Genomic DNA, 17,415 nt, shown 5'->3' with positions numbered 1-17,415 from the left:
CATAGAAATGAATAAATGTATTCCATTGGGAAAAATTAACATATAATTTAAGAAATAACATCACAGTATTCGAACAAATTTGGGAACCATACATGGAACACAACAGAGAAGTCCGACCGCAGACTTCCATCACCTAAAATGGCGGAAGGAGAAGACGACGAAATGAACTGACCCAGTATGTAAAAGTAGATGACACAATTTTCTTGTTTATTTTCATTGTGTGATGACATTGTTTAATGGGTTTAATGTATCATATATGTTGAACGTTGAGTGGGTGGGCAGGGGGTGGGAAAAGGGGAGAAAATGACACTATATTCAAGAGGGAAATGTTTATGTGTATTTTGGTCAATATGGTTCATAGTGTGAAAAATAAAAAAATTTAAAATAAAAAAAGCACAAGGCATGGCAAGATAGCTTCCGTTGCCTCCCATGATGCTTCACTTCCAGTGGTGGGACTCGCCACATGGCGCAACAAGATGCCAACAGCAAGCGGCATGGAGAAGCCAGGGCCAGTACTTTAGGGCTCGGCACCGGATGTACACTGATTCGGGGGTCACACACACGGTCGTCCTCTCTGGGTTCCTCTTGGCCCTGAAGACCTTCACCAAGTGCCCCCGCTTACCGTATCCTGAGCACACAGCATCCTTCATGGGTCATCAGGCACAGGGTGCTGTGCCTGTCCACAGAAATAATATAACTGGTCTCATGTAGCCGCTACAGGTGGCACTGGGGCTGCGGGGCGCCGGCACCCCACTGACCAGGTCTTCAAAAAAGGTACCACTTTCACTTGTGAGGTTGGGCCTGTTCGAGTACTTTTTCCAGCTTGAGGGTGCTGGCCAAGTCTTTCTTCGCTGCCTCGTGTACCTCGACCTCACTCCTGCCATGAGGGTGTCCCGGATTCACTCCTCCTCTCTCACCCAGGCTGTGTCCACTTCGTAGTGGCATTTCCTAATCAGGGCCCACAGTCCAAGGACATAATCATCCAGCGACTCACCCAGGCGTTGCTGACATTGAGAGAGCCAGTGTATCGCCAGCACATCGATCTGAGGCCTTAAGTAGCGGGACTTCAAGCCTTCTATGAGAGTCTCGTAAGTTCCCCGGTGACAGCAGACCTCTTGAGGCCGACTCAACAGAGAAGTGCAGACCTCTAGAGACTATCAGCATTGAAGACATCTTGTGTGGCCATCAGGTAAGACTGGAAGCACTCCAACCAGTAGGCCAATTCCTCTGGGGACAGAGTGTCATCCTGGAGAATGCCTGGCTTCAACAGGGCTTCCACTCTGCTTCAAAGTTAAACTATTAAAATTGTAACACAACTGAATGCACTCAGAGACTTGTGAGGAGCATAAACATGCTTTTAATAGTTTACAATCAATGGCCGGTAGATACAAAAGACCTCAGGTGATTCTGAGGTAAGGTAGGAAAACCAGGGTTTATATTGGGATAGGTAAGGGTGGAGCCAAGGGAGGAGCCAGCCATCTGAACAACACACAGACCGTGAATTCCAGTTCAATTCATCCACCCCTGTCATATGCCACCTTTACTACCATATCTACTTGCATGGCAATTATCGAGTATAGGCATGGACCCTAAGATTAAAATAAGTGAGTGAAACATGAAAGTCTGCTGATGTTGTGATAGTTGTAAATACACACCAAAATGTTGGAGGAACTCAGCCAGTCTTTTTAGTGTCCATATGAGATAAAGATGTATCGCTGACATTTCAGGCATAAGTCTTTCTTCAAGGAATAAATCAGAGGCGAATAATCTCAGAAAGTCACAAAATTCAGACAATCCTGGCTGGGGGAGGAATCCAGACCAACAAAAGGTGTTAATTTGATATGATAAGGGACAAGGTAAGAATTTATCATCTTTGTGCTAAAGGAGACAGAAAGGAGAGAAGGGGAAAGCAACAGGGGAAGGGGGGGTGGTGTTTAACAAAAGCCAGAGAAGTTGATATTAATGCCACCGGTTGAAGGGTGCCCAGTCAGAAGATGAGTTGTTGTTCCTGCAATTTGCATGTGTTCTCAGTCTGGCAGTGAATGAGACCGTGGATAGACAAGTCAGCAAGGGAATGGGATGAAGAAGTGAAATTGGTGGCCACTGGTAGATCTATGCTATTGTGGACAGAGCCAAGGTAATCAACTAACTGATCTCCCAGTCTGCATCCAGTCTGTCTGATGTATAGGAGACCACAACTGGAGCACCGGATGCAGTAGGTGATCCCTGCAGATTTACAAGTGAAATGTTGCTTCACTTGGACGGACTGGGGCCCCAAATGGTGCTGAGGGAAGAGATGTGGGTGCCATTGGACCGTCTCCTGCAGCACAGGGGTACATCTTTTTGCATGTAGAGGCATGTGGGTAATAGAGGATATGTGGGTGAGTGCCAAGATGACTGTGGTAGAGGGAAAGCCACTTTGAAGGAGGAGGACATCTCTGATGAACTGGCATTGAACTCCTTGTCCTGGGTGCAGATGCGACGGAGATGTAAGAATTGAGAGAATGGAATGGAATCTGTACAGGGGACAGGGCGGGAAGAGGTGTAGAAAAGGTAGCTGTGGAAGATGGTGGGTTTGTAGAAGATGTCTGTTGAGAGTTTGTCTCCCAAGACAGAGACAGAGAGATCCAGGAAAGAGAGAATGGTGGACCAAGTGAATTTGAGGTCAGGGTAGAAGTTGGTAGCAAAGTGGATGAAGTCAATGAGCTCATCATGGATGCATATGGTAGCACCTAAGTAATTATTGATGCAGAGGAGGAAGAGTTGAGGGGCCTTACCTATGTAGGCTTGTTCCACATAGCCATCAGAAACCCATGCAAAGCTGGGGTCCATGCGAGTACCCATGGCTACCCCTTTAACCTGGAGAAAGCGGGATATGTCAAAGGAGAAACTTTTGAGGGTGAGGACAGGTTCTGCCAGCCAGAGAAGGGTAGTGATGAAGGGGGACTGGTTGGGTCTATTGTCCAGAAAGAAACAAAGGGCTATGAGGCCTTCATTATGGAAGATGGAGGTGTATAGGGATTGGTTCTCCATGGTAAACATGAGGCGATCGAGTTCAGGGAACTGGAAGTTGTTGAAGTGATGGAGGGCGGTGTCATGATAATGAATATGTATGAGATGTACCGGAAGTCACGTGGTATGAGAGAGAGATAAGAGCACAAGCAGGAGAACAAAGGAAATGGGAGAATAAAGACTCTGAGAAGTTTACATGATAAAACTTGTGTTTAATGGTTTATTAACCACATTTCGGGCCACAAATGTGACATTGGCGACAAGGATGGGATAAGCTTGAAGAAAATTAAAGACTTAAGAAGATTACAGAGGATTACAGAGAACTTCAAGGTGATAAGAATTTTCTCTTTGACTCAGTACTTTTGAGGCTGGAATATTTCCTCATGGCTGGGGCAGACGGTGATTTTCTAACACATAGTGGAATTGCTCATTTTGACCCAACGGGTGATGCAAGCACTGTAAGTGTGAAGTGGAAGGCATGGCTGGAAGAATTTGAATCCTACACCGACAGTCGTGGCCTATTTCAAGATACCGGTACAGTTGAACAAAAAGCGCAGAGAAGGGCGTTACTTCTTTTCACAGCTGGTCCCGCAGTTCGGGAAACATTTAAGACACTTTTGAATACTGGAAGAAAGGATGAGTACCGGAAGGCGGTAGATGCATTAAATTCACACTATGTAGTGACACCGAATGCTACATTTCAACGCCATTTGTTTCGGAGAACGAGACAAGAAGATGGCCAGACAATTGCTCAGTACGTGACGAGACTACGCCAGCTAGCTGTTGGGTGCAATTACATGCCAGCTGATTTGGACAACCAATTATTGGATCAAGTCGTACAGCACTGCAGATCAGATAAACTCAGAAGACGTCTACTGGAAAGAGGGAGTGAGTTGGAACTCACCAATGCTTTAGCCATTGCTGCTGCATTAGAGGCTGTTGAAGGGCAATTTCATACCATGACCCTGAAAGACAACTCAAGCCAGCAAATTAAGAGGCTCTCACATCGCCATAACCAGCCAAGATATACGTCGACACAGGACGTGGAGTGTTATCGATGTGGAAACCGAGGTCACTTTGGAAAAGACCCATATTGCCCGGCCAAAGGCAAAGTTTGCAGAAAGTGTGGAGGTAAGGACCACTTTGCAAAGAAGTGCAAAAGCAAGTCCAATGCAGACCAGAAGAGGAAGAGTACAACTTCCAAAGGCAAAGCCTGGGGGAAAGGAAAGTATCCTGGAAAGAAAGATACCATTCGCCAGATAGACGGTGACGATGATGATACCCAGGAGGAACAGAGTTGTTACCAATTTACGTTGAATGAAGTACGTCATGAGAAGGTCCCAGTGATCATTGGTGGAGTGACAGTGCAGGTCATTGTAGACTCAGGCAGTGACAGTAATGTGATTGATCGACATTTATGGGAGAAGTTGAAAAGGAAAAAGATCATCTGTACCTCAAAGAAGTGTTCCAAAAAACTGTATCCATACACAGCAACCAAGCCATTGCAGACCATTGGATGTTTTACTGCAACTGTTGAAGCTGGAGATAAGTACACCGAAGCAGAGTTTATGGTCATAGAAGAGAGGGGAGAACCATTGCTGAGTAGAAGCACAGCGCAAGACCTGGCAATACTTCATATTGGAGCTTGTGTTAATTCAATTCAGTCATACGAGGATATGAAGCAAGAATTCCCCGCAGTCTTCCAAGGAGTAGGAAAGCTGAAAGGTCGACAATTGAAGCTAGCGGTAGATGAAACGGTCAAACCCAAGGCACAACCAATGCGCCGAACTCCGTTTGGACTTCGTGGGAAAGTCGAAGCCAAAATTATAGAATCGATCGAACAAGACATTATTGAACCGGTGGAACATTCGACACAATGGGTCAGTCCCGTAGTGATTGTGCCCAAACCAAAGGGTGACATAAGACTATGTGTTGACATGAGAATGGCCAATTAAGCTATAATTAGAGAACGACACCCTATACCAACAGTGGAGGAAATACTTCAAGAACTAACTACCAGCAAGGTATTCTCAAAAATTGATCTGAAATGGGGCTATCATCAATTAGAGCTGGATCCAGGTTCCCGAGATGTAACAACATTTGTGACTCACTGTGGATTGTATCGTTACAAGAGACTATCATTTGGAATTAATGCAGCTTCGGAGATCTACCAGTATGAAATCCATCGAGTGATTCAAGGCATTCCTGGAGTTGCCAACATTTCTGACGACATCATAGTCCATGCACCAACGAAGGAAGAGCATGACAAACGGTTGAGGCATGTACTATCTAGACTACAGGAGGCAGGCCTTACCGTAAATGGAAACAAGTGCCAGTTCGTTGTGTCAGAAATGGACTTCATGGGACACAGACTTACACGGGAAGGACTAAACCCTGCAGAGGCCAAGGTGAAAGCTATTGCAGAGGCACATGCACCTCAGAACGCAACAGAGGTGAGGAGTTTCCTGGGATTGATCAATTTTTGTGCAAAGTACATTCCTAATTTTGCTACAGTGGCAGAACCACTAAGGAAACTAACCAGGAAAGGTGTACCATTTCATTTTGGATCTGAGCAGAAGAAAGCATTCATAGCGCTGAAGCAAAGCCTGACAGATGCAAAAACTCTTGGATATTACGATCCGGCGGCATCAACCAAAGTCATAGCGGATGCCAGCCCGGTTGGTTTAGGAGCCGTGTTGGTCCAGATGCATGATGGAGGACCAAGAATCATTGCCTATGCCAGCAGATCGTTATCAGAAGTGGAAAGAAGATACTCTCAGACAGAGAAAGAAGCACTCGGACTTGTATGGGCCTGTGAGAGGTTCCATGCATATTTATACGGCATTGAATTTGAACTCATCACAGATCATAAGCCATTAGAGGTGATCTATGCACCTAGATCCAAACCATGTGCCAGAATAGAGAGATGGGTACTCAGACTACAACCCTACAAATATAAAGTAATCCACATTGCAGGGAAAACAAACATTGCAGATCCGCTGTCCAGATTGGTGAAGGATGGAGGTCCACAATCCAAGTCAGAATTGAGAACAGAAACAGAGAGCTTTGTACGCTTCGTAGCTATTCAGTCGACACCGAAAGCTGTGACTACGAAGGAGGTCGAGAGAGAATCCGAACGTGATCCAGAACTCATGGAAGTAAGAGAATGCATACAGAGTGGACAATGGGACAAGTGTACTCACAAGGCTTACATTCCCATTAGAGACGAACTTTGTTGCATCGGACAGTGTGTATTAAGTGGTTGCAGATTGGTGATACCACAAAGATTGAGACCGAAGATCGTATCCTTAGCGCATCAAGGACACCTAGGTATTGTTGGTACCAAGCAAAACCTCAGGACCAAGGTATGGTGCCAAGGTTGTGATAAAGACGCAGAGAAATTTGTTAAAACTTGTCACGGATGTCAAATCACAAGTAGGAGTAATGTGCCAGAACCGATCCGGAGTACGCAACTCCCGACAGGACCATGGATCGACGTAGCTGTTGATTTTCTTGGACCTTTACCGACGGGTGAATCAATTATGGTAGTGATAGATTACTACAGCAGATACTATGAGTACATGGTGTTGAAGTCCACAACCACTGAAAAAACCATACAAGCATTAGCAGAGATATTCGCAAGATATGGATTACCTGTTACATTATACTCTGACAATGGTCCACAATTCATTTCAGAGACATTTGCAGAATACATGAGGACCACAGGTATCCATCATCATAAAGTAACTTCGAAATGGCCGCAAGCCAACGGGGAAGTAGAGAGACAAAATCAGTCCATTGAAAAACGATTGAGGATTGCACACGCAGAAGGACAAAATTGGCGAGAAGCATTGCTATCTTATGTTGCTGTCTATCGAGCAACGCCTCATGCAACCACTGGGAAAAGTCCTGCAGAAGCATTTTTGAGAGAAAAATCCGCACAAAAATGCCAGAAATAAAGGAAATCCGAGACGACCAGGAGATGAGGGACTACGATGCTGAAAAGAAAGGTGCAGCAAAGCTGTACACAGATTCGAAACGTGGAGCCAAGTACTCAGACATCATGCCAGGAGATAATGTTCTAGTGAGGCATGAAACTGGTGGTAAGCTAGACACACCTTATTACCATCAATCCTATACTGTCGTATCCAGAAGTGGCAGTATGGTGACAGTCAAGTCTCCGACTGGAGTCCTGTATAAGAGAAATGTATCAGGTGTAAAAAGGTACCAGTCCAGAGATACATCGAGCGAAGAGGTTGAAAGGCCAATACGAGATGCTGAAACTGAGTTACCTGATGATGTTCCAGAGGCAGTTACCAGCACTCCTGATGAAGTGACTAGAGCGCCAGAAATACCCGAAGCCGTGGCGAGCAGTATTGCCGACGCTGAGAGTGAACAACCGAGAAGCGACGACAATATCGCAGGCAGGCCGAAACGAAACCGGAAAGTGCCCAAACGATACGAAGACTTTGTGCCATAGTTTTAATAAGAACTTTGGGACAGTATTTTAATCTTATATCATAAAGTGCATGTATGAGTGCTGTAGGAAGTAAATTTTATGTAGTAGAGTTATAGTATTACCATTAGTTACGATGTTTGTAAGTTTCCGAGGGATATTGGTAATTGAAGGTAAAGTTTATTTCTGATTAAAGGAGGGATGTCATGATAATGAATATGTATGAGATGTACCGGAAGTCACGTGGTATGAGAGAGAGATAAGAGCACAAGCAGGAGAACAAAGGAAACGGGAGAATAAAGACTCTGAGAAGATTACATGATAAAACTTGTATTTAATGTTTTATTAACTTCACATTTCGGGCCACAAATGTACAAGGCGGGTGAAGTGTCCTGGATGTAGGTGGGGACGGACTAGACTGGGGGGACAAAACTGAGTCGAGGTAAGTGTAGATCAAATCAGTGGAGCAGGTCCACCCGGATACAATGTATCTGCCAGAACAATTGGGTTTGTGGATCTTGGGTAGGAGGTAGAAACGAGTGGTGCGGGGTTGGGAAACAATAAGGTTGGAGGCTGTGCCAGTGAGGTGACCGGAAGAGAGAGTTCAGAGATGGTGAATGATACAGTGGGTTTGAGGACTTTTGGTGGGGTCATGTTGGAGGGGTACGTAAGAAGTGTCTGAGAGTTGACGTCTGGACCCATGGCTCCCTCGACACATCAATTCTTTTAAGAGTCCCAAAATTATTGTATACATTCCCATTAAATAAGCGCTCCCAAAAAAATGGCAGTGCTGCCAGAGCTGCTGTAATGGCAGCACTGCTGCTGGTGTGGACCCGCAGAGAGTGGAAACAGAGACACAATGTTACCCCATGGGGTCCAACTGCCCAGGCCATCTGCCATTGACTCTGTACAGGCTTTAAATGGCTTGATAAGGGAGATGACAGTGATTTATTTTAAAATTCTGTGACTGTGGGGTCTGGGCCCAAGATGGCAGCATCTATGTTCGGTAGTAGCCACGAGGGGTTGCAGATTCCAAATAATCAGCAGAGGACTGGCACAGGGTAGCTGAAAATGGGAAGACCCCACCCTTTCCCCCCCCCGCCAACTTGAGGAGACCACCCATAGAACAGTGAGAACGGCAGCGGACTAGTGAGAGGCTCTATGGCTGAAGAGCACACAGGTGACATGCTGTTGATGACTCAAGCCAAGGAATTCACCCAGGCTGATGGGCCAAGGGTCTCACACCAATGTGTGGACTGCTGGAGATTGGATCAAGATTGACTGAAGGAGAACAAGGTGTTGGGACCAAGAACTGAGATGGCGCTGAAAGCGATGAGGCCTTCCTGATCATGTCAGAGATTTGGATCTGGAGCTCGGGATGTCGATGGTTTGGACTGAAGGCTGTGTGGGTAGGGTGTGGGTGGGGAGGCTGTGGGGCTCTGTAGGGAAATCCATGGACATTCAGTAACTCTGGATAACTCTCTTTTTGCTTCTCTCTCTGAATGTCAGGGTGCCGGGCAACCTCTATTGATTGTCTGCCTTGCAGTAGACTAAAGGAAATTTTGTGTAATATTACATTTTCTGTTTTTATGAAATGACAAAGGATCTTTAATCAAAGAGCAACACCTCACACTTGTCCTGATTAAATTCTATCCTCTATTTCTCTGTCCATATCTGTAACAGACCTATATGCTGTTGCATTTTTGATGGCCCTCTACACTGTCCACAGTTCCACCAACCTTAGTGTCATTTGCAAATGTACTAACCCTCCATTGCAGGCAAAATCTTCGCTAGGATTCTCCTTAATAGACTAATACCTAGTGTCGCCGAAAATATCCTCCCAGAATCACAGTGTGGCTTTCGCACAGAGGAACTACTGACATGGTCTTTGCCCTCAGACAGCTCCAAGAAAAGTGCAGAGAATAAAACAAAGGACTCTACATCACCTTTGTTGACCTTTGACACCGTGAGCAGGAAAGGGCTTTGGGAAATACTAGAGCGCCTCGGATGCCCCCCCAAGTTCCTCAACATGGTTATCCAACTGCAGGAAAACCAACAAGGTCGGGTCAGATACAGCAATGAGCTCTCCGAACCCTTCTCCATTGACAACGGCGTGAAGCAAGGCTGTGTCCTCACACCAACCCTCTTTACTATCTTCTTCAGCATGATGCTGAAACAAGCCAATAAAGACCTCAACAATGAAGACGGTGTTTACATCCGGTACCGCACGGATGGCAGTCTCTTCAATCTGAGGCGCCTGCAAGCTCACACCAAGACACAAAAGCAACTTGTCCGTGAACTACTCTTTGCAGACGATGCCGCTTTAGTTGCCTATTCAGAGCCAGCTCTCCAGCGCATGATAGCCTGTTTTGCGGAAACTGCCAAAATGTTTGGCCTGGAAGTCAGCCTGAAGAAAACTGAGTTCTTCCATCAGCCAGCTCCCCACCATGACCCCCAGCCCCTCCACATCTCCATCGGGCACACTGAACTCAAAATGGTCAACCAGTTTACCTACCTCGGCTCCACCATTTCATCTGATGCAAGGATCGACAACGAGATAGACAACAGTCTCGCCAAGGCAAATAGCGCCTTTGGAAGACTACACAAAAGAGTTTGGGAAAAACAACCATCTGAAGAAACACACAAAGATCAGCGTATACAGAGCCGTTGTCATACCCACGCTCCTGTTCGGCTCCGAATCATGGGTTCTCTACCGGCATCACCTACGCCTCCTAGAACGCTTCCATCAGCACTGTCTCCTCAACATTCATTGGAATGACTTCAGCACCAACATCGAAGTACTCTAGCTGGCAAGAGTCCGCAAGCATCGAATTCACACTGCTGAAGATCCAACTGCGCTGGGTAGGTCACGTCTCCAGAATGGAGGACCATCACCTTCCCAAGATCGTGTTCTATGGCGAGCTCTCCACTGGCCACCGAGACAAAGGTGCACCAAAGAAGAGGTACAAGGACTGCTTAAAGAAAGCTCTTGGTGCCTGCCACATTGACCACCGCCAGTGGGCTGATGTTGCCTCCAACCGTGCATCTTGCCGCCTCACAGTTCAGCGGGCAGCAACCTCCTTTGAAGAAGACCGCAGAGCCCACCTCACTGACAAAAGACAAAGGAGGAAAAACCCAATATCCAACCCCAACCCACCAATTTTCCCTTGCGACCGCTGCAACCGTGCCTGCCTGTCCCGCATCGGACTTGTCAGTCACCAATTAGCATGCAGCAGACGTGGACATACCCCTCCATAAATCTTCGTCCGCGAAGCCAAGCCAAAGGAAAAGAACCCAGCCACTTAAATTTTCATCCAAGTTATTTTATAGACTATATATCATTACTGTGTATAGAATAGGGTAATGAAGTCACATTATCAGCAATGATAATGATGCAGGTTTGAATGGCCTACTCCTGTACTTATTTTCTCTGGTATCACAAATAAAGTTCCAACGTCAATCTTTGTGGAACACCACTAGTCATAAATCTCCAGCCAAAATAATACCCTTCTCCCCGTCTTCTATGGGCAAGCCAATTCTGAATCCAAACTATCAATTCACATACATCCAATCTATGTTAATTCACCACACTCAGCCATATCGGATCCAACACCTCACCTCGGTTACGGCTGTGCAGGGAGGGGGACCTGGAGCTTGTATCCAAACCATTTATATGACATTGTTAACATTAATTCTACATCTTTTTAATACATAAATCTTATGGTTTGCAACAAATGAATAGATCATTTTAATACCAACCCCAATGCAAACTGGGTCACAGCCTGAGCATGCGCAGTGTTGAGCTCGCTTGAGCGACGGAGCACTTTGTGGACAGGTCCCTTGAAGATACGGGTGCAAATATGGGAAAAAATAGGTTATTGCGCGAGATCCTTTCAGACAAGATCATGCTGGTGCTGATTAAACTGATCTATTTTTCGTAATGTTATTATTTTGACGTTAGTTAGTGAATTCGAGCGGAACGTTGAGAAGCTGGACGGGATATTGAGTCGGTTCACCTCTTGGAACGACGAGGTGCAGGCGTTGGGGCCTTCCGCGATGGCGGCGGCGAAACAAGCGCCCGCGGGGCCGGACAGCGGTTCCCGGCCTCCACGCACGGCAGCCGGCTGCTCGGTCAAGGTGAGCGGGCCCTCCGACACACCTCTTCTTCAGCGGCCCTCTTACCCGGAGCAGCACGCACCCGATCCTCTCCAAAACTCCCCAGGACGCCACTCCCACGGATTCTCCCGCCCCGACACCCCTCTCCAATCCCCTGTGATCCTTCTCCCCTCCGCTCCCGGACCCCCCCCACCCCCCCCTCTGCCGCCCCCTGGACCCCCCCCTCTGCCGCCCCCTGGACCCCCCCCTCTGCCGCCCCCTGGACCCCCCCCTCTGCCGCCCCCTGGACCCCCCCCTCTGCCGCCCCCTGGACCCCCCCCCTCTGCCGCCCCCTGGACCCCCCCCTCTGCCGCCCCCTGGACCCCCCCCTCTGCCGCCCCCTGGACCCCCCCCCTCTGCCGCCCCCTGGACCCCCCCCTCTGCCGCCCCCTGGACCCCCCCCTCTGCCGCCCCCTGGACCCCCCCCTCTGCCGCCCCCTGGACCCCCCCCTCTGCCGCCCCCTGGACCCCCCCCTCTGCCGCCCCCTGGACCCCCCCCTCTGCCGCCCCCTGGACCCCCCCCTCTGCCGCCCCCTGGACCCCCCCCTCTGCCGCCCCCTGGACCCCCCCCTCTGCCGCCCCCTGGACCCCCCCCTCTACCGCCCCCTGGACCCCCCCCTCTGCCGCCCCCTGGACCCCCCCCCTCTGCCGCCCCCTGGACACCCCCTCTGCCGCCCCCTGGACCCCCCCCCTCTGCCGCCCCCTGGACCCCCCCCCTCTGCCGCCCCCTGGACCCCCCCCCTCTGCCGCCCCCTGGACCCCCCCCCTCTGCCGCCCCCTGGACCCCCCCTCTGCCGCCCCCTGGACCCCCCCCCCTCTGCCGCCCCCTGGACCCCCCCCCTCTGCCGCCCCCTGGAACCCCCCCCTCTGCCGCCCCCTGGACCCCCCCCCCTCTGCCGCCCCCTGGACCCCCCCCCCTCTGCCGCCTCCTGGACTCTCCCCCCCTCTGCTGCCCCCTGGACCCCCACCTCCCCGCTGCTGCCCCCTGCGCTCCCTTCTCCCATGCCCAGCTCCTCGTCCAATGCCATGAACTCTCTTTCCCCAACCCCCGCATGCTCCCTCACCCATCTCCCCTGCATGCCCCCTACCTTCTCCCCACTCACCCTCATTCCCCCAACCTCTGCACCACCCACTCCCCCCACCCAGTTCACCACCCAGAACCCCCACCAACTAGTTTCCCCATCCCCTTTGTGTTTGAACCCCAAAACCTCCTGTACTCTATACTCTCTTAATTGTGAAGGCTTTCTTCATAACCATATCTAACTGCAAGGCCACTTTCAATGAATTGTATATCTGTATTCCCAGTTCCCTCTGTTCTGCTGAACTCCACATTCCCTACCATTCACCCTATGAGGCCTTGCCTAGTTTGTCCTCATAAAGCGCAGGACTTCACAATTCCATCTGACATTTTCAAGCCCATTTTCCAGCTGGTCCAGATCTCAATGTAAGCTGGACCCAGCACCAATCCCTGAGACATGTCACAGTCCTCCAGAGGCAATCCTCCTCTACCACTCTCTGGCTTCTCCTGTAAAACTCCTCTAATTTGCTACTTCGTCATGTTGTCAAAGACCTTACTAAAGTCCATGTAGATAATATCCACAGCCTTTCCTTCATCAACATTCCTGGTAAATTTTGCGAAAAACTCCATAAGATTGGTTGCACACAAAGCCACGTTCAACTAATGTAATCAGTCCATGTACTTGAATATCTTGTCTTCCAATAACTAACTGGCCAATTATTTCCCAGTTTATTCTTAAAGCCTTTCTTAAACAAGAGAACAATGTTAAATATATAATCCACTAGCACCTCACCTGTGGTTAAGGACATTTTAGATTGCTAGGGCTCCTGCAATTTATGCTCAAGCCTCCCTCGTGGTCTGAGCGTGTACTTTGTCAGGCCCTTATTGTCAGACCATCAGCATTTCTTCCTCATGAATTTGTAGTGTGATGACCTCATCGCTGTTTTGCCTCACTTATGTAGATTCAGTGTCCATCTCCCAAGTAAGCACAGATGAGAAAAATACATTTAAGTTCTCCCCCATCTCTTTGGCTTGAGGCATTTATGATCTTCAAGAGGACCAATGTTGTCCCTTGCTATCATGCTATCATTTTGTTCTTAGTATATCTTAGAAGCCCTTGGGATTTATCTTCTTTCTTTTTCAATCTTTTATTATTATTATAATTTATAAACACATACAGTTCAAAGAGATATAAAAAATACATAGTAAGTAATGAATTAATACAGAGATATTAAACAATAATATTACAGAATAAAAATATATCATAAAAAAAAAATTAGATCAGTTTAGGGTGTGAACTATCTCTAAAAAAAAGATATAATTAATAACAATATATGAAAAAAGAGAAAAAAAAACCCCAAAAAAGAAGAAAAAACAAATCTGAATTAAAAAAAACTTTAAAAAAAAACTTTAAAAAAAAAACCTACAGATATAGCTAAACCACTCCGATCTCATCTTACAGCCCAATTATAATACATAATCATAGAAAGAAAACAGAGCCAGATCAACTCACCACAAATGAAAATATTGAATAAATGGTCGCCAGGTTAACTCAAACTTAGAAGGGGATTCATAGACAGAGTTTCTAATTTTCTCTAAATTTAAACATAGTATAGTTTGGGTAAACCATTGGAAAATAGTGGGAGGATTTACCTCTTTCCAATTTAATAGTATAGATCTTCTAGCCATTAGTGTAAGAAAAGCAATCATACGATCTGCAGGAAGAGATAAATAAGTCAAATCTATCATAGGTAATCCAAAAATTGCAGTAATGGGATGTGATTGTAAATCAATATTCAAAACAGTAGATATAATGGAAAAAATTTCCTTCCAATAATTCTGTAAAGAGGGACAGGACCAAAACATATGTGTAAGGGAAGCTATTTCCAATTGACATTTATCACATATAGGATCCATATGAGAATAAAAGCGATGGAGTTTATCTTTAGACATATGAACTCTGTGAACAACTTTAAACTGTATTAGTGAATGTTTTGCACATAGAGAAGAAGAGTTTACCAGTCGCAGAATTTTATTCCAATTTTCATTAGAAATATGAAGGTTGAGTTCTCTTTCCCAATCATTTTTAAACTTTTCAAAAGTCCCAGAATTTATTTTTGTAATTATATTATATAATTTAGATATCACACCTTTTGGAGGGAATTTTGAATATAGTATATCCTCTAAAACAGTCGTAGTCTCCCGATTGGGAAAAGAGGGTAAAGTCGAAACTAAGAAACTCCTAATCTGCAAATATCGAAAGAAATGAGATCGAGGTAAATCATATTCCATGGATAATTGTTCAAATGATGGATTTATCTTCTAATTGTCTGCCAGAATAATCTGATGCCTTCGCTTAGCTCTCCTGATTTCCTTTAATGTTTTCTTGATTTTTTTTTGTACTCTTTAAGTGCCTTGTTTGTTCCTTCCTGCTCATTCCTGTTATGCACCTCCTCTTTCATTAACAGGGACTCAAAATCTTTTGAAATCTGAGATTTCTCGTACATGTTAGTGTTGCCTTTAATTCTGACAGGAACATATAAACTGCTCTCAAAATGTGAATGCTTCCCACTTACCAAGAACACCTTTGCCAGAAGACAACCAATCCCACTCCACACTTTCCAGATCTTTTTATGATCAGCAAAATTGGCTTTTTCCAATTTGAAATCTCATCCTGAGAACTGGGTCCTATCTCATAATTATTTTGAAAATGGCATTATGATCAGGAGTTCCCTTCCGTCACCTTCCCTGGCTCATTCCCTTTTTGGAGATCCAGTATTACACTCTCTTTAGTTGGGACCTCAATATTGAAAAACTAATCCATTCAACTCTTTTACAATATGGGAGTCCCAGTCAATCTGTTAAAATCACCTACGATCATAACCTAGTGTTTTTCGCAATGATCTGCTCTCTCTCCACAAATTTGCTCCTGCTGATTTTTGGGACATCTATAATATCCTATTAATGTGGTCATCCCTTTCTCATTCCTCAGCTCCACCCACATAGCCTCAGTTGACAAATTCTCCAGTAAGTCTTATCTGAGCCTATTTCAGATAAACTTTTTTCAGAGAACTGTTCATTTTTTAAAAACAGCCCTGTAGCAACAACAAATCACTTGTATCAATTTTTAAACAACAAACAATAAGGAAAGCCTTTTTAAGCATTAAAATAATGATTAATTCTCACCTTAAAATTACTGGCCACTGCTGATCACCGACACCTCCACACCAAAGTCCATGTTTGTGCCCGGCAGCCCATGGTCCCCACTCGTGCCCGGAAGCCTGAGGTCCCTGCTCGAGGTCTGCTGCTGCCACCAACAACCCAAGGTCAGCTGCTGCCACCAACAACCCAAGGTCAGCTGCTGCCACTGGCAGCCTGATGTCCCCAGTCAATTCGGTTCTGAAAAAAAGTTTGGATAAATGAGGATTTCTGATTTGTTTTTGATATCCTCATTTATCCAAAATTTTTAATCTGAAATGTATCTGAATGGCCATTCACTCTCAAGATTAATATTGACTGAAAATGAACTCTTGAGGACATAGTCTTCATTGAGCTATTTACTACAAATAGCACTGTGCTTCCTTCCACCACAACTCTGCTGGAAATCAATGGTTTATCAACTTTACTGTGTTACATCACCTATCTGATGCTCTTACTTTTTAGGTTCTAGAATGTGGCGTTTGTGAAGATGTTTTCAGTCTGCAGGGTGATAAAGTACCTCGCTTACTCCTTTGTGGTCACACTGTCTGCCATGATTGTCTCACTCGGCTTCCACTTCAGGGAAGAACAATACGCTGTCCATTTGACCGACAGGTGACTGAACTAGGTTAGTTGAGATATTTGCATTTCTAATATTAATTTGAATATTTGAAATTTATTGAACCATTCTGCAGTTTGCATTTTGACTATTTACACTTCAAAATTGTCAAATGTATTGGTTTAATTGAATTCCCTGTTGTGATGCTAATTTCCAACATTTGTTTAGTTGGTGTATTATAAGGATGCAAGGAGAAAGCAAGTTCCTAGAACAAATATTGGACTAATATTGTCCAGAGGAAATACACTTTTTGAAACACATTTATTTAAAAAAAGATACCCAAGGCAGTAAGCAGCATGGAAAATGGGCCTTCACATTTCCGAGTTCACCTGACCATCAAGTGCTGTTTACACTAATCGTATTTTGTTCTTTCATAATTGCTTCAACTCCCCAGATTCTACAACTCACCTACATTATATAATTTACAGTGGTTAACCAGCATATCTTTGGTATGTGGGAGGAAACTAGTGGATGAAGTGGAAACCTTCAATCACAGGGAGAACATGGAACTTAAGCAAAGACAGCAACGGTGGTCAGGATTGAACCTAGGTCATTGGACCCGTGAAACAGCAGCTCTGCTTGTGCCATTCTTTGACCAAGATCCATTTTACTGCCATGAACATTAGTGCTCGTACACAAAATTCCTCATCGAGGAAAAGTTGCAGTATTTGACCAATCCAAATTTATTTTGGTGAGAAATATATTTGATATGTAACTGAAAAACAAACAGAGAATAACAAAAACTTGATTCAAACTAAATGTGAATTAATTTGACAGGTGATTCAGGTGTTTGGGGCTTGAAGAAGAACTTTGCCTTGCTGGAACTCTTAGAACGTTTGCAGAATGGCACTGCCAATCACCATGGAGTTTCTGATGAGGTTCTGGGAATGTCAGGAGAGGTATGTAACTATGTCCATGGATATCCAAATAATTATATATCCGATCTCTTAGAGAACC

The 17,415-nt window shown here is 45.8% G+C and overlaps 1 protein-coding gene across 2 annotated transcripts in view; it reads left to right on the top strand.

Moving 5' to 3' along the window:
- Positions 1-11,263: 11,263 nt before the first annotated feature.
- The window catches only part of trim23 (tripartite motif containing 23), a 49,053-nt gene continuing 42,901 nt past the window's right edge, over positions 11,264-17,415 (top strand). For both annotated transcript variants that reach the window (XM_069924511.1, XM_069924510.1), the window contains exons 1-3: positions 11,264-11,605; positions 16,305-16,467; positions 17,236-17,357. In XM_069924511.1, the coding sequence (XP_069780612.1) occupies positions 11,525-11,605; positions 16,305-16,467; positions 17,236-17,357 (366 nt within the window). In that variant the 5' untranslated portion in view covers positions 11,264-11,524. The remainder of the gene's footprint in view (positions 11,606-16,304; positions 16,468-17,235; positions 17,358-17,415) is intronic.

Source organism: Narcine bancroftii, chromosome 3 (genome assembly GCF_036971445.1).
Source record: "Narcine bancroftii isolate sNarBan1 chromosome 3, sNarBan1.hap1, whole genome shotgun sequence".
Taxonomy (NCBI): domain Eukaryota; kingdom Metazoa; phylum Chordata; class Chondrichthyes; order Torpediniformes; family Narcinidae; genus Narcine; species Narcine bancroftii.
The sequence above is the reverse complement of the archived record's forward strand: the minus strand, read 5'-3'. Positions and strand labels throughout refer to the sequence as shown.